The 21531-nt window shown below is 52.4% G+C and overlaps 1 protein-coding gene across 1 annotated transcript in view; it reads left to right on the top strand.

Annotated features, from left to right (window-relative positions):
- The window catches only part of CDH22 (cadherin 22), a 53483-nt gene that overhangs the window by 21165 nt on the left and 10787 nt on the right, over nucleotides 1-21531 (top strand). The window contains exons 4-9 of the mRNA XM_062589517.1: nucleotides 5712-5879; nucleotides 6905-7092; nucleotides 8011-8264; nucleotides 15783-15919; nucleotides 21114-21235; nucleotides 21339-21456. Of these exons, the coding sequence (XP_062445501.1) occupies nucleotides 5712-5879; nucleotides 6905-7092; nucleotides 8011-8264; nucleotides 15783-15919; nucleotides 21114-21235; nucleotides 21339-21456 (987 nt within the window). The remainder of the gene's footprint in view (nucleotides 1-5711; nucleotides 5880-6904; nucleotides 7093-8010; nucleotides 8265-15782; nucleotides 15920-21113; nucleotides 21236-21338; nucleotides 21457-21531) is intronic.

The raw sequence follows: 21531 nt of genomic DNA, 5'->3' as shown, positions 1-21531 counted from the left end.
AGGACAAGAAATACTGGCCTGCTAGGCTGAATTTTATGGTTACTTGTGTGTAGTTGTTAGTTGTTTCATCCTTACCTGTCAGGCTTGCCTTGTGGCTTGGAAACCACAGCCCCAGTCCCAAAGTGAGGGTAGAGTGAGAGATGAATTGTTGGGAACATGCTGCATTCTGAATCCAGTTGGACTGTTGGGTTTGCCTGACATGGTGGGAGGCAGAAAGTTTCTCTGCTGCGCTTGCCAGTTTGTTAAAAATGCTCCATCAGGAGCACGCATATTGGTACATGCATGTTTGTATAGTCTCACAGGTTTGTGCAGGTCTGTGCCCTGTCCTAGAAGATTATTCACCAGAGCTGTGCACAGGGACAACTAACTGGGGTGATGGAGGCCACCTGTGGACTTGTTTCAAGGTGATTGCTCCTGTCAGCAGCACTGAATGTTAACAGTCCCTTTCAGAGATTAGGGCTTTAAGGAGTTTCAGTTTGTTTGGGACAAATTGTGCTTGGTCTTCTTGAGGAAATTAGTGTATATTTACTAATATATAGTAGAAATTAATATTAAATGACAAGAGGCATTTAGTTTCTTGTGTGTGTGCGCCATCTGGTTGCTCCCTGGTGGAGGGGAGGGGACAAAAGAAAGGCCAGGTCTACTAGGCCCCATCAGTCTGATGCAGAACCATTTGCTTTAATGGACCAAGATGCTGGGAGAAGTGAATCTCTCTGTCTCCAACTAGCTAATGGTGTAGAGGGTAAAGAAGATGTAGTCAGACACTTCTCTGAGGTGCACAGCAAAAGGACACACAATGCATCAAGGGAAATAACAATTGGGAATAAGGAATAAATTCTGTGTGATAAAGGTGCTGCATCTCCATTCTTGGAGATGGTCAAAACCCAACTGGATATGATCCAGACTAATCTGTTCTGCTTTGAACTGTGGTTAGACAAGAGACTTCACAAAGTTCTTTCTACATATGCTACTCCATTATTGCCATGGCTTTGTGCTTCACTGTGGCAGGGGGCATGATGATCATGACTGCCCTCAACTAGAATGCACTTTGTCTGGAGGGTCTCCAAGGATGTGGGCTTCTGAGCCAAAGTGTCTAAAAGCAGAGTAAGCCCATAATGATGGGATTCCTGGAAGGCAGTTGCCTGCTGAGCACTTTGGCTTTATTTTTATAACCGAACAATATCTGCTGTTGAGCAGATTTGATGGTATTTGTGTGATGCTGTGAGTGTCCCCTTGCCTGGTAATTACACTCTGATTAATCTGGATCATGCTGGAAAGCCAAATGTGCCTTGTACCAGAGGGGATGCCATCATGTGTATGTATTATTCAACTATAACAGATGCTGTCAAGGAGCAGGAAGATAAGTCTGAGTTGGAGGTTGTTCTTGCTATGCTGGCAGTGTCCAGGAAGGGACAGAGTTTGTTTTTTCTGTCTGGAAAGAAGGTGAATTTGTGATCTTGGGAGATGGTGGCAGAGACTTCTGCGTTCTGCCCAGAGCTGTGCAGGTTTCTGCATCTTCTGTCTCTGTGCCTCGAGAAGGGATTTGCCACCATTTGTTGCTGCTTTTGCAGAGCTCCTAGGGGTCAGATTTGGGAGGAGAGGCTCATCTGGCTCCAGGAGATGAGACCACGTGAGTTTGCTGCTGGCAGATGTTTGTGCCAGCACTATGACTAAGCCTCACACTGCTGTGAACAAGGAATCGGTGTGGAGCAGGTTTGGGGGCCCTAACTTGTCAAGGCCACTAGCAGGCAGTATCTCAGCCCAAAAGACAGAAGCAGAGCCTGGCATTTTGGGTAGTAGCCTGGAGTGGCCTGTGGTACTTTAGGGGGTACAGCTTTCTTGGTGACCCTGGAAGATGGGGTGTTTGTCTGCATGAGGCCCTCCACTTTTCTGGGACAGATTGGGCCAGCAGTGCATCTATGCAGGAGGTGGTTTCTGCTCACAGGCTGCACTCTGCTGAACATGATCTTGTCTCCCTATGCCACTAGGAGAACCATGAGCAGCAGCTGGGGCTTTCAGCTGCCCTGCTCTGCGCATGACAAATCACCTAGATGTGCTCCCCCAGGATCAGGCGACCTTGGAGGTGTTCTAGGAAGTGCCTTGGCACTTTTCTCCCATCTTGCATGGAGTATTATGAGCTGTATCATTATGAGCAGCTCAGTTAAGTCATTACAACCTTGGTGAATACATGAGCTTTATCCCTCTCATTCCAATTCATCACTATTGTGCTGACATGAATAACTTCCATTATAAAATGCTTCAGACCCTGTTAATTAACAGAATTGCTTAAATTTCAGTGAGATAGTTCTGGCCCAGAAATAACAATTTTATATTCATAGCAGTGTCACAGGAGAGGCCTATAAACACAACCAGCTGGGGCCAGTCCTGTGCAGCCCCAGGTAAAAGGTCCTTGTGCAGGGCCTGTTCTGTCTTCTGTCCAGGCTGTGGACTTCATCTCTTGCCAGGACATGTGTTGGAGGTGCCATCATCTGTGCCCTTGCCAGCAATCCCCAGTTGCTGCAGTGTCTTGGCCCATGTGGACAAGGTGGGCTCGGGCTCCTGATTCAAAGACTTCTGAACAGTCCCATGGCAAGCAAGGGAGCCTGCACAGACCCATGGTCCCACCACAGGGTAAACATCCTTGACTATCCTAAGGAGGGGGTGGGATGCTTCCTAATGGAGGGATTTTGCAATGCTGGAAGCACAGACCTCCAGCAGGCAAGGGGCAGGGGGCCTATGAGCCACCCCAGTCTGTGAACAGGCAGATGCTGGAAGTGCTTGAGGGATGGTGTGTGAGGCAGAGCCTTCTTTCGATTCATGAGGCTGAAGGCAGCAAGAGTCCAGGAAACTGCAGAGCTGGAATGACAGAGGAACCAGGGGAGCTGAGTGAAATTGTACCTGTCCACAAGAGCCAGGAAGCTGCAGGGATCCAAAACAGTGGTGATGGCTTTATAATAAATCCTAACAATGATAATCGCTGGAATAATTGCTAGTTTCAGAAAGCGAGGAGAGATAAATGTCTCCAGAACAGTGTTGCCAGCTCCTGCTGCACCTGTAATGTCATGGAAAGGAAAAAAATTCCTGGTCCTCCCAGCTGAGCTGCATTTCTGACTCCCTTTGGGCGCTGGCACCAGTGGCTCCTTGATGGGACCAAGGTGCCAGGAGGTGAAGGAGGTTGTACCAGACATGAGCCAGCAGTGGTGAGCTGGTGCCTAGGAGCCTCTGGATGTGCCTCGAAGCCTCGTCTTGTCTCCTTGCAGCCTCCTGGGCAGGAGCCAGGTGCTGGAGCCTCCTCCACTGTGCTTAGGTTGTGCTTCCACAAGTATCTATGTGGAGCCCCACTGGCCCGGGCACCAGCCATGATCAGCCATCGTTCGCTCTTTCACCATAGCAAATGTCTTGGAGATTGATGGAAGCACCTGGGTGATCCTCTGGCATCTGCTGGGTGCAGGAGGAGCTTTGCAAACCCTGTGCTGGAGACCTGTATGCCACAGTGGGGCAGCCCCTGTGCAGCCTCTTCCCTAATGCCAGGCAGAAATAGTAGTAAAACAAAGCAAAGATGGAACTTTATAGAGCTCACAGTAGAGAAGGTAAAGCTGATAGTTAAACAGAAAAACCTGGAAGAGTGAATAACTGGAAAAAAAAAATCTAAATATGTGGGATTCTCAAAGTGAGCTGGAGGAGACTTTAAACTGATTCCTAGCTGTTTGGGGGTATTTCTGGGTAATGTGGACTGGGAATGTGCTGCTAACGACCTCCTATTCATGTGCACACTTACTCATGCTTGTGCCCCTGGTGCTACCTCAGGGCAGAGTCATTTCTTTGTTTAATTCTCAAGATGTTTGGTCTGTGCTTTGTTCCTATGTAAATGAAACAGCTCTGGCTGACAGAGGAAGTCATAACTTCTGCCATTCATGGAGTTTTTTCCTGGGTTTTACAATTCTTTCCTTCTTGTCTTGCATTCCTTTGTATTTTAGCCCTAGTCATTCATTCAAGCCTAGATGACTAAAGATCTGTACTTAAAGACTTTTATTTTGATATTGCACTTCATAAAGAGTACTAATGCGCCATACATTTTGTTAAGCTTTATGGTCTCTGGTGCATTCTCAGCCCCTGACATGGAGTATGTACAGCATCTCTGGCCTCTTTAGCTTAGAGGGACACTTGACGATAAGGGTCTTTGTGCAGATACACCTGTAGAAATAAACTTCCCCTCCTTCTCCAAATATCCTCCTCTCTGTTTAGAGGCCCTCAAGGCATGCCTGGGACACTGGCACGTGTGAATCCAGAGCAAAGCATTGTGATATTCTGTTATGAGCCCTTTAAGGTAGAGAATAAGACAAAGAATGAGTGGAATTTCAGATAATATCTGAGATGATATCCTGATGGGCCAGTGGAAGGACCCTGCTGTGCAGCGGTGGCTGCATGCATTTGATGTGCAATGTGTGGGGTCAGGCAGTGAGGCCTGGAGGAGTGGATGGGTGCAGGCTGGCAGGGCCAGCTCTGCCCCGTGTCCCCCTGCCTGCTCCAGCCCAAGCGGTTGTGCCATGCTGTGCTGTGGGAGCTCTGAACTGCTGCATCCCCCTTACTGCAAGCCTTCTCTGAGATGTTAAGGAGAGCTAGCCTGCTGCAGGTTTGTGCCAGGGTGTCTTGTGACTCAGCCTGGGCTCTTGCACCCCCTTCCCATGCAAGCCTGTAGGCTGGCCGCAGCACAGCTCCTGTGTCAGGAGCCTCTAAGCCTTTTCCAGAGAGGTTTTGGCCTCAACCCAGCTCATGGCCATTGTGGTTGCTCTGCTTGCCAGAACCCTTCTCTGGGAAGGCTGTTACAGGGTTTACTCATGCAGATCCATGTGGATGTTATTTGTTGTGGCAAAATTCTTTCTGTGGAGTTCAAGTGCTGCTATTGGTGTCCAGGCTGTGCCTTCCTCTGCTGGGCAGTGCTGCTGAGGCTCTGGCCCTGCTCAAGGTCTGCTCCTCTCCTGACAGCCCTAGGGGAGGAGATGTGACTCCTGTCCTCATGAACAGTGAAAAAGAGGATCTGGGAACTACAACCCAGTCAGCCTCGCCTTGATCTCTGGGAAGGTGATGGAGCAAGTAACCCAGGAAGATGTTCACAAACAAACGTACAAAAGATGGTAACTAGGAGTGCTCAGCATGGATTTTTGAAGGGAAAATTATGCTTAACCAACCCAATAGCCTTCTGTGATGAGATGACTGGCTTGATGGATGGAGAGGAGAGCAGGGGCTATTGTTTATCTCTGTTTTAGTAAGGCTTTTGACATGATCTCCCATAACATCCTTGTTGACAAACTAACAAAGTACAAACTAGGTAAGTGATCAGTGAGGTGGACTGGAAACTGGTTGAACTGCTGGGCTCAAAAGATTGTGATCACAGCATGAAGTCCAGTTGGACTGCAGTCACCAGCAGTATCCCTCAAGGGTTGATATAGAGTCTGATATGATATATGATATCTTCATTAATGACCTAGATGATGGGACAGAGCACATGCTCAACAGATGCACAGATGAAATGAAATTGGAGGGGATGCTATGCCTGATGATTGTGTCACCATTCAGAAGGACCTTGACAGGCTCCATCTGCTTTGAGCAGGAGGTTTGGATTAGGCAGTTTCCAGAGGTCCCTCCCAACCTCAGCTGTTCTGTGGGTGCTCTATGGCATACCTGTTCTCACACTGTCCTCTGGTTTCCAGGTGTGATCCGGACAGCTGTGGCCAACCTGGATCGTGAGACACAGGACCGGTATGAGGTGGTTATCCGTGCCACAGACATGGCAGGGCAGCTGGGTGGCCTGTCTGGATCCACCACAGTCACCATTGTGGTCACTGATGTCAATGACAACCCACCGCGCTTCCCCCAAAGTGAGTCCTTTCTGTGCCTGTGGTTGGGTGAGGCTGGCCCGGTGCTTGAGGGTGCTGAAATATGGGTCCAGCTCTGGGTGCAGCCCACTGTGGCCCTGCAGGGTGAGCTGGCCTCACTGCTTAGGCTGTGTGCAGGCAGCAGCCCCCTGCCTCAGGCCTGAGATGCATCAAAACCTGCAGGCCCCTCTCAAGGTGCCTGGCCCAGCAATGGTGGTGGAGGGTGGCTGCCCTGGCCAAACCTATCCAGTACCCTGGGATAGATCCCTGCTCCCCCTGAACATTCTGGGGGCAACAGGGCTGCAGGGCAAGGAGAGCAGGGCTTAGCCCTTCCTGCTCCCCGATCGCTCAGAGCAGCACTGGGGAAGAGCCCAAAGCTGGGATGCTTCAGCAGTCTGGCCTGTCTCCTTTCTTACGGGAGCCTGGGTAGAGAGTCAGAGGCTGCCTTCTGGCCTGGCCCTTCCTGGCTGCTATGTCAGATCTTGACACTGTGCAAGTCAGCATTGCACTCCCCAGCTTGCAGATGACAGCACAGTCACAAGGCAGTTCTGTTTTCCAGGTTGTGGTGGAAGGCTGCTGCTTGCCCCTTTCCCTGGGCCCCCTTCAGATGAGGAGGGTGGTCCTGCTGTGAAGGTGTGAGCTCTGCCTTGTACACCAGCTGCAGTGTCTGGAGCACTTGGCTGGCAGAGCTGCAGCTGGAAGGGACTTGGCCTGTTGTCCCAAGGGCTCCTAAAAATTAGAAATGGTAAAATTTGCACGGAACTGGAGAATATGCTAACTGCAGGGTAGTGCCACGCAGAGACTGACCATTTCTCTACCTGGCACCTGAAAACATCCTTCCTATACCCCTCATTTCTAGCTGGAGTTTGTGGTTTTCCCTGGTGGGGTGTTCTGGACTACAGGCATTGTTGGAGGTTGGGCAGCTCTCATAGTCCATGGGCAGCATGACAGGGGTGCGCAAACAGGCGTGTCGGGCTGGAAAGGGCACAGGGGCAGCAGCAGTGATGCTAGTGCGTTCCCTCCTCTAGAGATGTACCAGTTCAGCATTGTGGAAACTGCCCCTGTGGGCACTGCTGTTGGGAGAGTGAAGGCAGAGGACTCTGACGTCGGGGAGAACACAGACATGATGTATCAAATGAAGGACGAAGAAGGGGTGGAGATGTTCAGAGTCACCACAGACGGCAATACCCAAGAGGCTATCATCGTAGTACAGAAGGTGAGAGATGAGGAAAACAGTTGGGAGAAGATGGCAGGGATCTCTTGGGAGCCCTTTTCTCTGGGGACTCCTGTTGTTGCATTTGAGTAGAAAGAAATGCCCCTCTGAGAGCTGCTCTGGCAGTTGCCTTTGGGTGCTTGCAGGAGCAGGGAGAGGCCTGCCTTCATTCTGCCTGGCAAAGAGAAGACCTGTGTCTGGGAGGAAAGTCTGGCAAGGAGCAGCAGTACGGTGCATGCTGGAGCTGGGCACAGCACGGCTCTGGGGCTGCAGTGAAGAAGTGAGCAGTGCACAGGTAAAGCTGTGCTTGGTGCTGTGGAGACTAGCACTCACAGCTGGTTTTGACAGCACTGTTAGGAGGAGAAATATGCCCACCTAATTCCTATACCTGATCAACTGCGCTTTGAATGCATCTGCTCTTGGTGGCAAACACAATCAAGCAAATACTTAATGCAGGCGAGATTGATTGGAGAATGATTGTTCACCAAGGCCACTGCATTCAACTCACCTCCCTGTAGAAATGATCACAGTGATTAATGATTAACAAAAAAAAAAAAAAAAAAAAAAAAAAAAAAAAAAAAAAAAGCTCACTTGCCAGCACAGGACATGCTGTCTTCCCAGTGCAGTCTGGCTGCCCACACCCTGTATTGCCTGGGCACCTCACTGTTGGACAGGGGCAGAGCGAGGCAGGAAGCCACAGTTTTTTCTGCCCTCCTCAAGGTTGGCACTGCAGGAAGGAGAGCACAGCACTGGTGCGAGAGCTCCTGGTCATCTGTCCAGCCTCCCACAGAGGCAGCTGTTGAGGGCAGCAGGCTGCAACATTGTCCTTGGCATCTCCAGGGCAAAGTCCCACAAGGGAAGCAGCAGCAGCAGCAAGGGCTCCTTCGGCTGAACGTGGCTAACCCTCTCCTGTTTTCCCAGCCACTTGACTACGAGTCAAAAAAGGTGCATACTATCGTTGTGGAGGCTCTCAACAAGTTCGTGGACCCGCGGTTTGTGGACCTGGGCACCTTCCGGGACCAGACCATTGTGCGGGTCTCGGTGCTGGACGTGGATGAGCCCCCTGAGTTCCGGCCCCCCTCCGACCTGATGGAGGTCCAGGAGGACGCACACATCGGCTCTGTCGTGGGGGTGGTCACTGCCCTCGACCCGGACACGGCGAACCACCCTGTCCGGTAACCAGCGGTCTGAGCTTCAGACCCCCTTCGCGTCGGCAGCAGGGATCGGCGCGAGGGTGATGCACGGCCCGGGGGGGCTGGTGGCGGGGCCAGGGCGGTGGCGGCGCAGGTTAGAGCGGCCAGTGCTGCAGGAGCAGGCAGGCGGGTGAGCAACAACCAGCACACAGGCAGCAGGCGAGCGAGAGTAGCCGCCTCATGGTGACGGATCTGTCAGCGGCAAGCGACGGGCTGTGAATGGCAAGGGAGAGCTGGGGAAGGCGCTGCGTGACGCCTGCACGTCCCTGCTGCCCGCAGCAAGGCAGCTGCGGTGGCTCCCAGAGCAACGCAAGCAAGCGACCAGGAATGGCGAGCAGGCAGCGATGAGGAATGACAAACGGACATTCGGGGGTGCAGAGCCAGAGCCAGGCTGTGTGTCTGTGCCTGCGTGTGCACGGGGATCAAAGGCCAGAAGAATTTATATTTGGGCAGGGGACATAATCCAGGCAGCAGCTTATCTGCACAGGACATTTCCCATTTCCATTTAATTTGTGGCTAAGGAGATTGTTACCTTGTTAAACTGTTATTACCTAAGGCACAAAGCAGCCTTCTGGCTCTGCCAACTGGCCTGAGTCACGAGCAGTTGGGATGAAAAGCTGGTTTTCAGAAAACATGCTCCATGTGTGGAAATTTTCCTTCAAATGCTGTGTGTTCTCGTGCCAGGTGACAGTAGGGCTGCAGGCACCTTGTGCACGGCTGCTTGCTTCAAATAAGCAGCAACAGCTTTGCATCTGAGAGCTCAGTGTGGAGGCTGTCCCTTGTAGTGATCAATTGGGACATGGTAGGAACAGGGACTTGAGATGGAGGAGGTCATGGCCAGCAAGGGTTGAATTACAGCACTGAGTAACAAGTAGTACGTTCCACGGTTTCCCCGCGTGGCTGCTTGGGGTGCCCACTTCCTGTGCCGTGCAGCCATGGGGAATGCACTGGCTCCAGGTAGGATGAGGGGCATCTCCAGCTCTTCATGGAAATGAAGATTGAGATGTTTAGAAAACTTGAAAGAATTTAAGAACTGAAAAGTCTCATCTATGGATGCCTGGCAACTGGCAGAGAGTACTGTGTCACAAAATTGGATGATGAAAGCTGTCTTTGGGATGAATGTGAATGAAATCAGCCCTAGCACACAGGGCAGAGTCCTAGCATTGACATGCAGCCGTGTGTGGAGCTATACTATATGAGCAAGTAATGTGCACTGCCCATACTATCTGGATGTGCTCTCACAGTGCCTACACTCACCTTGTCCTGCAGCTGCCCTCTCAATTTGGGCCACGTGTCAGATTTGCTTCTGTCTACCCTGAGCACATGGTCAAGTGTGTGTTAGCTTATGCTTCTCAGATGTGTGCAGTCTTCACATTTGTGTGCAGGTACATGTGTGCATGTGCCTTTTCACTTGAATGTTTCTAGCAATGCTGAAGAATATAGATTTTATTTTCTGATCTATAATTGTAGGAAAGGGGCCTTGGGGACAGCAGTATTCTTATTCTCGTTCGTTCTTGTTCTTCTCCCTGCGGAGCTTGTTGCATTGTTTGCAGATGGAACAAAGAAGGCAGAGGAGGGAGGCTTTCTGCTGCTGTGCAGAAGGTGATATCTGAAACAGGGACTTTGAGCAGACAGAAGCAATTTCAAGTATGCAGCAAGAGCAAGAGAGTTAGAGCCCAAACTTTTCTGTGCAAGTATCTCTGCCCTGCAGTAGGCTTAGTTCCAGACAAGGATATATTTCATGTGCTCAGGCATGAGGATGCAGCTAACAGGACTCCCAGGTGTCTGCTGCAGCTTGGGAATTGCAATGTGTTTTCCCTTGTCAGGCTTGAAGCACTGAAGTATGTATCCTCCCTGCAGCTATCCCCAGGCAGGCAGCTCCTCCTGCATCCCCTGTGCTCCCTTGTGGTGTTTGGTCTCTATCCATGTGTCTCTGCACTCGCCTCTCACAGTGCCTCTTGTCATGAGGAGCGGCACCTCTGTCCCTTTTGATTCTCCCCTGGTATTTGCTGTAGAAGCTGGGAGGCACAAGCTGTCCCTGCCATCTTAATGCATACCAGGTGGAGCTGCAGGTTCCTGGGGAGAGGATCAGCCATGCTGAAGTGCAGCACTCTTCTGCGACACCAGTGCAGGAAAGGTACTGCTGGACCTCCACTGCTTCCTGGTACCCTGGTTAGCCAGGTAGTTAAATAAAATACTTTGCCAACTAGGCAGCTCTTTGCAGCTTCAAAGTGCTGGACAAGTATTAATGCAAGCATCCTGCAGCACCCTGCTAGGATGCGACACTAGCCTGTCAGCAGGAGACAGCAGTAAGTTGCAGCATCTTAAGTGTGCTACTCCAAAGTACAGTCACAAGAAGCCAGCCCTTGTTCTTCACCTGTGATACATTAGGAAGTGACTGGTCCTGACAGCATGACAAGCATTTGATCCTCAGCTCCTTGAAGTTGGTTTGAACCCTTTCAAGTCACAGCAATTCAGCAGATCCCTTTGACTTCCTGCTCCTGGGCTGCTAGAGGTGGGAGCAGAGGCATGGCCGTGTTTCTGCAGTGGCTACTGTTTCCTGGGCTCAGGTCTGCATGTTGGCTGTGCTGTGTATGTAGTGGGAGAGCTGCAACCTTGTGCCACGAAGAGATATGCTCTCCTCATGTGGTGGGAAAGCACACAGATCTACAGAGACAACAGAGCAGGTCAACTCTGTCAGCGTTTTCAGTCCTGCTGACACCAGGCTGCCAATAACTAGGTTTAGGAAGTATTTTTAGCCAAATGGGAAAGGAGGTATCCTTGGCTCTTTTGTTTTTCTTCCCAGGCTGGTGCAAAGAGGTCTGTGCTGCTCCAGCTGCACCATCTGGCCTGGAGCTGCCACTGGAGGCACATTGCAGCTCAGCACTCACCTGCCTTCGTCCTGAGTTCACGTCTCACAAGGATGCATGAGAACAAGTCCCTACTGGATAAGCCAAGCTGGATCCCTAAGCGTTAACAGCTCCCTCCAGTTTGCAAAGACAGGAGGGTTGAAGGAGCATCCTAGTCTTGTGTGCTCTGGTTGCTGGGAGGTGTTCCTGGGACCCCACTGGTGCCCATTTCAGGGTGCCCCTTCTCCCAGCTGCCTGCAGATGTGGCTTGTCTGGGTAGGAGGTTGCTGATGCATGGGTGCTAGGACCTGCACTTGCCTCTGCTGCGAGCAGCCCCCGCGCTTGGACCCTTGGAGAGGACTTCCTCCCGTTGGCACTGTGAAACCCAGAGTTGTCCTGAAGTTCAGCATGGCACCAGGCTTCTCTAGGGGAACACCAAAACCCATCATGGTACAGGCAGGAAATGCCTTTCTAAAGGAACAGGGCTTTTCACTTTATTCCGTCCTTATTTGTTGCCTAACAAAAGCTGGAACTACACTTTCAGAAAGAACGTAGTTTTCAGTTGGCTTTTTGGCTTTAGCTGTATGTTTCCTGGACGTAGTGTGATTTTTTTCTTTCTTTTTTTTTTTTTTCTCCTCAGCTGAGCAATTGTATTAAGCAATGTGCTGATAGACTGTCTGCGTACGTGAGGCTGTTTGTATGGGAGCCTTTTGTTTTTCTCCCTGCAGTGAGAGCCGGTGTTCTGATTGTTTGTGTTCCTGGCTTTATCAGCACTGGGAAGATGTTGCTTGGGATTTAAGGTTCTCTGAGATATTCTTGTTTGGCATTCACCAAATCCTGAGACATGTGTTGGACACAGGCATTTTATAGGCTCCAACAGCTAAGCAAGAACTACAACCTGCTTCGCACAAAAGGGAGAAGAGGAAAAAACAAACATAACAAAAAGCTTTTCACACAGTATTTGAAAAGCTTCCTATTAACAAAACACATGGCAGAAAATGTGCTCCCTGTTGCATTCAGGGGGAGAAGTGAAACAAACTGCTTGAGAAATAGATTCACGAGAAAGATGAGTACGAAGAAAGCTGTCTAAATTAAATAGTTGCTTGTAACATTCAAACCAACAGGCAGTGCCAGCAGGAAGAGAGGAAAATGGATTACAGGGTCTGCATCCCAATCAGAACCAGGGACTGCAATCCCAGAGAGGGAGCACTGGCAGGCTTTAGGAGGAGTGAGCAAATATGCAACTCTGAGTACCTGAGGGACCCAACAGTTGACTGTAACTCCTTCCCAGGTGAGGCGTGCCGTTTGACTCGGTGGAACTCATGAATGTGAACCTGGACTGCTAGAGGCACAGCTGCCTGTGATGGCCAGCACACACACTAGTCAATAAAGATCACATTGTACAAAGTTGCATAAATTGAGCATAAGGGGTTTCTTCCCTCTTGGTCTGTCATCATGCAGAGCGGTGTGGAGCAGGTTGCTCTGCAGCTGAGCAGGCTATGGCGGTCTTCTGAGGGGAGCAGATGGATGTCCCTATCCCCAGGTCCAAAGCCAGTGCAGTGCTCCAGAGCCTCCACAGCAGCCTGAGCCGATGATCTACCCCCAAAGGCTACATACAGGGCCCTCAGAAGCCAGTGGGGCAGATGTTAACCTGCTTGTGTGCATTTTTCACCAAAGTGTATATTCTTCTAGCATTTCTATATACTCTATATACTGCTGCTTCCTTTGGCTGGCTTCATGCTGAGCAAGCCAAAAGCCTGTGTATCTTGTTTAGAGCAAGTCACTGATATCCATTTCACCTACCCCTGGAATCTGCTGCGGCTGAAGACTTTTCTGGAGTTAACATCCTATCCACTGTGAAAAATACTGTGAATCATTAATGGCCCTCTGTGGTCAAGACATCTGCAATGGCATGGTGTTTGGCATAAAGATCTCCCCAAAGCTGCTTAGTGCCACACTGCATCCAGCAGCTGTAGAGTGAAGCCTCCTTTTTCCGGACCCAAGCAGTCCTTCCTGCATTCGTGTGCCTGGTGCTATAGTTGCGTGTGCCTGGTGCTATAGCTGCATCCATCCCAGTGCTGTTAGGTGGGGGATGCTCCTTGAAGATGGTCAAGGTGAAGTGCTGGCTGTATTCAGAGGATGTCACTCCTGATCAGCAAGGACAGAAGGAGGATTGGCTGAAGATGCACATGAGATTGTGGGTTGAATAGTGTCTGTAACAAACAGCATTTGCTAACGCTGTCCCCTCAGCTGCTCTCTGAATGCCAGTACAGAGGCTGCAGAACAGGCCCAGGGAGAGTTCAGAGGCCTGAGCACCAGCACAAGCTGCAGACAGAGGCTATATGCCCACCAAGTCTGGCCACGTCCGAAATTGCAGTGTGCAGAAATGGGCTTGGACCTGCTGTAGTGATAGATGTACAAAGTGCCAGAGCTCTGTCTCCTTCCCTTGATGCAGTGTTGGAAAGGTGGCTGCTCTCTGTATAGTGGCAATGCTGAAAGGGTTGGATTTTGGGGTAGGTTTGGGTCCTGCCATAGGGTAGAGGCAGTCGATCCTCACCGTACAATTCAGATGTGACATAAGACTGCCTGAGCAGTAAAACAATTAGAAGCGTAAGAAGAGGTTGCCAGTGACGTGATGCAGAATGCTCCTGATCAGCCTCCTGCCCTCTCTGGCCACACAGGTAGCAGATGGCAGATGCTTCCAGGCTCTGATATCTCCCATCGATAACTGGGTTTTCCTGTGTAGCTATTTTTATTGAATGCATCTCTCTATACAGCAAAGATGTGAGTATGAAAAAACAGGCATGAACTTACCCAGGAAGCAGAGAGGCATATGGAGAGTGAAGTACCATCTTGAACTCTAATGGTATAAAAATGGGGAGGAAGAAAGGGATGTGCTAGAGGTCAGGGGATGTGGGAGAACAGTGGAAGCAGTTATGTGTACACATCAGTTATGCTATTGGAAGAATGTGGGCTTTGTCATCCAGTTTCTGTTCTTCCTGTAGTATATTGGAATGATTTGCACAGGCCCAAGTGCCCAGACTTTTCCTTTCCCCTGACAGCCAGTGACCCGCTTAACTGCAGTGCCTGTCAAGGCAGTGTCACTGTCCATGCTGGAGCTACTGCAGAGGCTCCATTTCCAGCTGAGAGCTTTGGCAGAAAGTAGAGGAGGGCTTAGAAGTCCCTGTCACTTGGTCCAGGGACTCCTGGCTTGCAGCTGGCTGTGGATGGCAAATTCCTGTCCTTTCTTGGTGCAGGGAGGTGAGGAGGCCAGCTGCAGGAGCAAGTGTGCTAGTTTGTGCATGTGCACAGGTGATATTTAGATGGTGACTTTTGAATGTTCTCCTTTTAGCTACAAGCAAGTGCTATTGTATTTCTTATTGTCCTTCTGGCATCTGATGGGGAGAGAGCTAGGGAATGCAGTCTGGTAGTGTATGCAGCTCTTTACATGGGTATTTATTCACTGCTGGCATGTGTCCATCGAGAGCGGGTGATGTGCAGCTGGTGGGTAGGTAGCCACAGCAGCAGTTTTTCTCATGAGCGGGAAAGGGGTCGCGGAAGCTGTTAATTCCCACACAGAGCGGCCGTCCTCACGCTCTGTGGGTGGGCTGGCTTCCAGGGCTGCTCACCGCACCGGTGACCAGCTGCAGACCACAGCCAAGCTGTGCTGGGCCGGGCATGAGGGCTCGCACCATCCTTGCTTGGAGCTCATCCTGCTCTGCTCCTGTTGTCTGATGTGGCCTTCCAGCACTGTCCTGTCTTATCAACTCTCCAGCTTGTTTTGTCTCTGTGTTTATCTTCTTTATGGTGTTGTCCATGTGACTGAAGACTTTAATTTATGCACAGTTCTCCTTTCGGTAATTCATCCTTTGTACTCTTTGCTGTCTTGTATTATTTAATTCTATAAAGCGCTCTGGGATGTGGTGCATATGAAAGATGCTGTACACAATAACATTATGCTGCATTGTTTGTGATTTGTAGGCCTTGTGGATTTCCAATTCTGATCGCGGCAGCAGTGTTTATTTGTGTTACGGCTGTGCTCAGGGGCCTCAGTTGAACAGGGCTTCCCTTGCAGTCCCTGCCTCCAAGGAGCATGCAGACTAAGTGTGCCGTGATTTAGTGTCAACCTGCTTTACTGAGTGTGATTGTTGGAAATGCGGCACGTGCTGTGGAGGGCTGATCGAATAGGGCCAGGGCTAACCTGCATGTCTGACTCTTCTCAGTGGTTGTACCATTGCCTTCCTGGGCAAACACGGCAGCTATGCTCTCTGGAGGCGGCCACGGGAAGACATGGGCCACGTGGGAGGTGCACGGTGAGCAGGTGGTTTGAGGCAGCTCTGGGCCAGCTGAGGAAGGAGTGAGTCATGTGCAGAGTCTCCTGCATACCTGGAGCATGAGGTTGCCATTGGGGTGGGTATTCCCCCTTGTCCACAGTTGCACTTGGTCCCACTTCATGCACCCAAAACTACATTGTAATTTAACCTGATTTAATCTGGGCTTGCAGCCTGGTAGAAACAGGCCCTTTGTACACCTGGCTGCAGAAGAAAAGTGAAGTTTCTTTGCACTAGATCTTTCTGTCCCACGGGGTGTCGGCGAGGTTGGGCTTGGCACATTCACTCGTTCACGGCTTCCTCTTTTGTCTGGTGGTCAGATACGCCATCGACCGCAGCACAGACGTGGATAGGATCTTCAACATCGATGCCAACACGGGTGCCATTGTGACAGGGAAGATCCTGGATCGGGAGACGGCTGGGTGGCACAACATCACTGTCCTAGCAATGGAAGCAGGTGAGGGGGAAACATGGCGTGAGCAGATGGTCTGAGCTGGACTGGAGGTGGGGCAACTGGGGCAAGAGGGGTGCGTTCACTGCAGAGGTCACCAAGATGCAAGTGTTAATTAGCACTGAAGCAAGAAAAAAAATGCAGCAGCAGCGAGTCTAACATTTCCCTAGACGATTTAAAAATACTCTTCCTGACTCGTGCATTAATAAGGGTGTACGGTCAAATAGTATCTTTGATGAACACTAATGGAATTTGTGTTATCTGTGCACCAGCTCTGCCAGTCGTCTCCACGCTGCTTGCTCGCTGCTTCTGCCCCAGGCGAGCCGCTCCGGGGGCTCCCGCGTGTGCGTGTCCCCACGGGCTTGGCCGCATGCCGCATTGGGTCTGCCCTGCACCGTGCCGTCTCCCCACCACCGCTCGGGAGCCTTACCACGCGGATGGTGGTTGGGATTTCCAGGCAGTTCCTGCAGATGGGGATGTGGCTCTGGATGCCTTGGAGGCCATTCCTTGCCAGCTCTCACTGCTGAGGACAAAGCAACTTTGTCGTTTTCTGCTGCGGGGACGCGACCAGGCGCTGGGGGCTGGATGCGCCCGGCATGCCCGTGGCAGAGGTGCCCTGGGGAGCTCCTATGCCACTGCTTGGGGCTGCGGCCACCCTGTGCCTGTACGGCTGTGAGATCCTTTTGCTTTTCTTTACGGGAATTGCCAAGTACGCTGGTGTCCAGCCGGGAGAGCAGGAAGGGAACAGGAGTGGCCTGCAGTGGTGCCAGTGGCTTTGGCTCATCTTCCCCCTGTGTGATGCTCTGCGGAGTGGGCTCAGAGCAGCTTTCTGGCAGAAGCTGTTTGTTCTACTTCAGCTGAAGAAAGAAAACAAACCTGGATCTTGCTGCTTGCGGGAGCTTTGCATAAACTCCTCTTTGGGAGTGAAAAGAAAATAATAGCAAGGGGAAGGCTTTGATTCTCTGTAGGCTTTCAGCTGCGGGTTAGAAGCTGGCGAGACTGCGCTGGCATCCCGCCGCCTCTGTAGAGCGTGCGGGGCACCTGGGCCCGGCACGCGGGTCTGCACGGACGCCCGTGCGTGGCGGCGGATCAGGCTCTTTGGACCCCACAAGCGCTCGGCCTCCCTGCGCCTTCCTTCTTTCTCCGAGTGTGAAGATGGAGAGGGACTTAATCCCTGGCAACATGCTGTAAGTGGGAAGGCCTGTTGTGTTCTTCAGATTTTTCCGCCTGCCTCACGCGGGAGCTGCCAGGGCCATTGGGAGCTGCTGTGCTCCGCTGCCCTGCGGCCGCAGCGCCCGCTGGTGCCGGGAGCTGTGTTGGCTGAAAAGCACCTTCCAATTACTCACGGACACCTGCCAAGACTTGTCCCCCTGCAGACACTGTGGGCAGGAATCTGCTAGGCTTCACTCTGTGTGGCTCCTGGGGCTTTCTGGTTCCTTTCTGTTCATCTGCTACTTAATAAGAAGATGCCATCCATATTCAGGAAGCCGCATCAGAAGCCGGAGTCAGGGTCGAGCGCTTGGCTCCTACTGTGTCTTTCTGGCTGAACGACCGGTCGCTGCAGCAGCCCAGCAGGATGCACCTCAGGCTGTGACTGCTTGGCGATCGGTGCTGCGCTCTTGCCCGCTGCCACCGGCGGAGAGCAGCAGGAGGAGGTTGTGGCCGGGCGAGCACTGCCAAGGCTCGGACGTCGCTGATTCCATGGCAGCTCTGCGCCCGGCCGGCGTGGGTGGCTGTGTGCCGGCCAGGCAGCGCTGCCGGTGCGGCGGGAGCGTGCCGTGGAGCTGTGCCGTGTCCCGGAGGGCTCCCGCACTGGTGGGTGCCACGGCCACGCAGGGAGTGGAGTCGCGGCGTTACAGCGCAACTCGGCATCCAGAGCAAATGCGAGGTGACAAGAATCAGAAGGAAAATATTTATACACAGCAGCTATGATTTCAGAGCAAGTCAGAAAATGCTGTGGTTCCCCTCCAGCAGGGAAGCCTGTCAGGTTGGATCGCTTCAAAAGCTGGGGAGATCTTTAGTATTCTAACTTCTCCCGTCAGTGAGCTCTGACTCATCCATTTTAACTGCCCAGACATTCCTCCCAGTGACATTATCCTTAACGTTTTGTAATCATGAAATATTAATGACTGATATTGAATTTAAAGTACAATTTATGTCTGAATACTCTGGTGGAAAGGGCAGTTGTAAAGGTAAGGCCCTCAACGTGATGGAGGGGTTTCGGCGCGGGCGCGTGACAGGTGCCACGCTGCTGGCGGGGCAGGCGGGTGGACAGGGCTCTGCCCGCGCGGAGCTGCAGGCGGGCTGCCTGGGGCGCGCGGCCCGCCCGCGGCAGGCGAGGGTGTGCGGCTGCCTCCGAGGAGCAGTAAGCAAAGCAGCCAGACGGCCTCTGGCTGGGGCTGTGTGCCCTTGTAGGAGGGCTGGGTCTCCCCTTTGGCAAACAGGCATGTTCCAGCATGAGCTGCCTCTGCCCACTAGTGATGAGCAGAATATTTGGTCCTGTAAACATGCAGCCAGCAGGAAACTTGGGGACTGTTCAGCAAATCTGGACTGGGACCAGGCCAACCATTTCCAGAGATAAATCTTCATCTCTCTCACAAGCTGTTTACCTTCCTTGGGCTAATATTAGTGATTCTCTTCCTGTTTTCCTCTTTGCTCATGTAAAATGATGAGGCCTTGACTGCTGTGTCCACTGCTGGTAATTGAGATGATAAATCTTCCTGCTGGAGACTGGCTTTAATCAGAGCATTGTGTTTGGATGCGATTTAATGACTCTCCCGCTGCCGAGTTCAGGCAGGACTCAGGAGAGGTGAGAGCCATTTATACGTTACTTGGCTTAACTGCTGCTCCCGCCTTGCTTCCTCTCAGCTCAGAGCTGCGTTTGCAGCTCCAGTCTTGATGCAGCCGCCCGTGTCCGACAAGCCGTACCTCTGGCGTGCACCAGCTTTGTCTGTGCCATCCCTGCTCTGCTCTGCAGTCAGGCAGCTGTGTTGACGTGCACAAAACCCACCGTGTTTCACAGCCATTGTGCGAGTGCTGGGAAGCAGCCGTTCAGCATGGTTTCCTAATCTACATTTTGTTCTCCCAGTTTGTTGAGATAGTGCGGACTAAAGTTCTGCCCCGGCCTCTTCTGGCTGCTGTGCTAATGTAATAATTCTGAATTCAGTATTGTACTAATTTGGTCTTGGTGCAAAGACTATGGACTGCAGGCTGCCCGCAGTGTACTGGGAGCGAGCCATCCTTCTCAAGGACCATGAAATACAGCAACCCACTGTCTCCTCGTTGCTCCTCAGACCCTGGAGAAGCTGCGGAGACTTGCCTGGGTGCGCGGTAGTGGTGTGAAGGGCACTTGTGCTCTGGTGGTGGTTGGATCTGGAGCCTTGCAGTAGAGGTTCTGGTGTAAAAGTGTTGTGCTTTAAGTTCATGGGAAGGGGCATTTCAGGTGGTAGAAAAATCCAGCCCTTGTGGTTGTGCATTGCTGTTAGGCTGGCAGGGACTCAGGCAGGTGACCAGCTGCCCTCATGCCTGCCGCAGGGGCCGAGCGTCTTGGCAGTCCCTTCCCCTCGCCACCTGCTTCAGCTGCTAAACCTCAGCCTTTACCAGCAGCGGCTGCTGGGTGGGGAACTGGAGAGGGCGAAGCGAAGTGCTGCAATCCTGCGTCGAGTGTTTCAGCCGGGGACTGTGCCCTGTTCTGATCGCGTTCACGGTTAACGAAATTCACACAGAGTATGTGGGAACGCAGCTGAAGATTCAGCTGGCACGTTCGTGTCCTAGCTGCAGTGCGCGGGGCGGGGGGGAGCGCGGGGCAGGGGGGTGCGCGGCACCTCGGCTTTCCCCTGCCGCGGGGCAGGTCGTGGCGGCGGCCGTCCCCGCTCTGTGCGGCTCCCAGCGGTCCAGCCTGGCTCTGGGGCGGCTGCTCGTGTCCGGGGCAGGCAGAGGTGCCGCCGTGTGGAAGCGATGGGGCCAACCTCCGTCCCTGCAGGCTCCGGAGTGCTGCAGCGATTCCCGCTGGGCTGTCACTCCTGCACCCGCCGCCCTGCTTCCAGCGTCTCCCTTTGTTCTCTGCATTTTCCATGTCTTTCCTCAGTCTTTGCAGATTAATAGCATTCCAGCTCCTGGAGGAAATGCAGAAAAACGGCATGTTTAATTTTAATTTAGGAAAGCATTTAGGTAGCAGCCTAGTTTCCTCGCTCCTGTCAATCAGGTTTTCTCAAGGCTGACATCAATTAGTTTAAAAATATTGAATGTAATTTTGCCTGACACAACATATTGCAGCCACTGCAAAATATAATTTATTTTAGAAGAAGAAATAATTAAACTAATTTGCATGTCAGTCAGCTTAGCTGGAATACCGAAGAGAGATGCTGCAATGGAAGAAAATGCCCTCTTCTTTTTTTCTTTTTTCTTATCCTCTTTTCTTTTAAACTAATCTAATTGCACTTAGCTGGGCACATGCAACCTTCCGCCCGTCTGCTGGCCGGGTGCTCGGTCTGTTTTCTTCAGCCTCTCCCGGAGGCTGGGGCTGCGCTTTGCATGCGCTCGCCCGCGCAGGCTGCCGCTCTCCTGCCAGAGCGCGCCTGCGGGATGGACGCGGGTGCGTGTGCATCTGCACGTGTAGTGGCGCTTCACAAAGACGGAGTGTGTGTCGGAGCTCTTTGAATTTACTGATGTTTGTATTGCTGTTGAGTCATGCACTTCATCACGGATGTACTCCGACAAAATCTTAATTGCTCTCCTGACCATTGTAAATTCGGTTTATGCCACTCAAGTTACAGAAAACATATTTCAGAGATGTTTGGGAGTTTTTTTGTTTTTTTTTTTTCCCAAAAAAACCCCACCCAACTGTGTTTCATACTTTCCACCTATAAATCCAGGTAGTGGGCTCAAAGGAAGAGGTAAGTCTGTAAAGAGTGCATTTGAGGAACCTCTAAGCAGAGCGTGAGAAGAAACCTCCACGTGCCTCACCGAAGAGTCGCAGGAGATGCAGCGGCTGCGCCTCTGACCTCGGTGCTCCGGGACGCGTCACGTTTTAGCCCTGTCACTGGGAGGGAGCGAGGGCGAGTGCCGGGCGTCAGCGATGCTGGAAGGGGCAGGAGGGGAGCCGCCCCGTGACGGGCGCTGGGGAGCGGCCGCGGGGCCGGGCCCTCGGCCCCGTGCCGCCGGTGCCTCCCGCTGACGCGTCGCTGCTTTCCCCTCTCAGATAACCACTCGCAGGTGTCGAGAGCCTCTCTCCGCATCCGCATCCTGGACGTGAACGACAACCCGCCCGAGCTCGCCACCCCCTACGAGGCCGCCGTGTGCGAGGATGCCAAGCCAGGACAGGTAGCGCGCAGCGCTGGGCGGCCGTCCGGCGCGGGGCCGCGGGCTGGGGGCCGCTGCCGGGCCGGCGGCAGCCCCACTCCTCACCGCCGCGCTCTCCCTGCAGCTCATCCAGACCGTCAGCGTCGTGGACCGCGATGAGCCCCAGGGCGGCCACCGCTTCTACTTCGCGCTGGCGCCCGAAGCCTCCCGCAACCCCCACTTCTCCCTGCTCGACGTCAAGGGTGAGTCCTGGCGCCGCAGCCGGGCCCCGGCCCCCCGCCCGGCGCCTCGCTCTGTGCCGGGGTGCGCCGCCGGCC

The sequence above is a fragment of the Rhea pennata genome, chromosome 16 (genome assembly GCF_028389875.1).
Source record: "Rhea pennata isolate bPtePen1 chromosome 16, bPtePen1.pri, whole genome shotgun sequence".
NCBI lineage: Eukaryota > Metazoa > Chordata > Aves > Rheiformes > Rheidae > Rhea > Rhea pennata.
The sequence above is the reverse complement of the archived record's forward strand: the minus strand, read 5'-3'. Positions and strand labels throughout refer to the sequence as shown.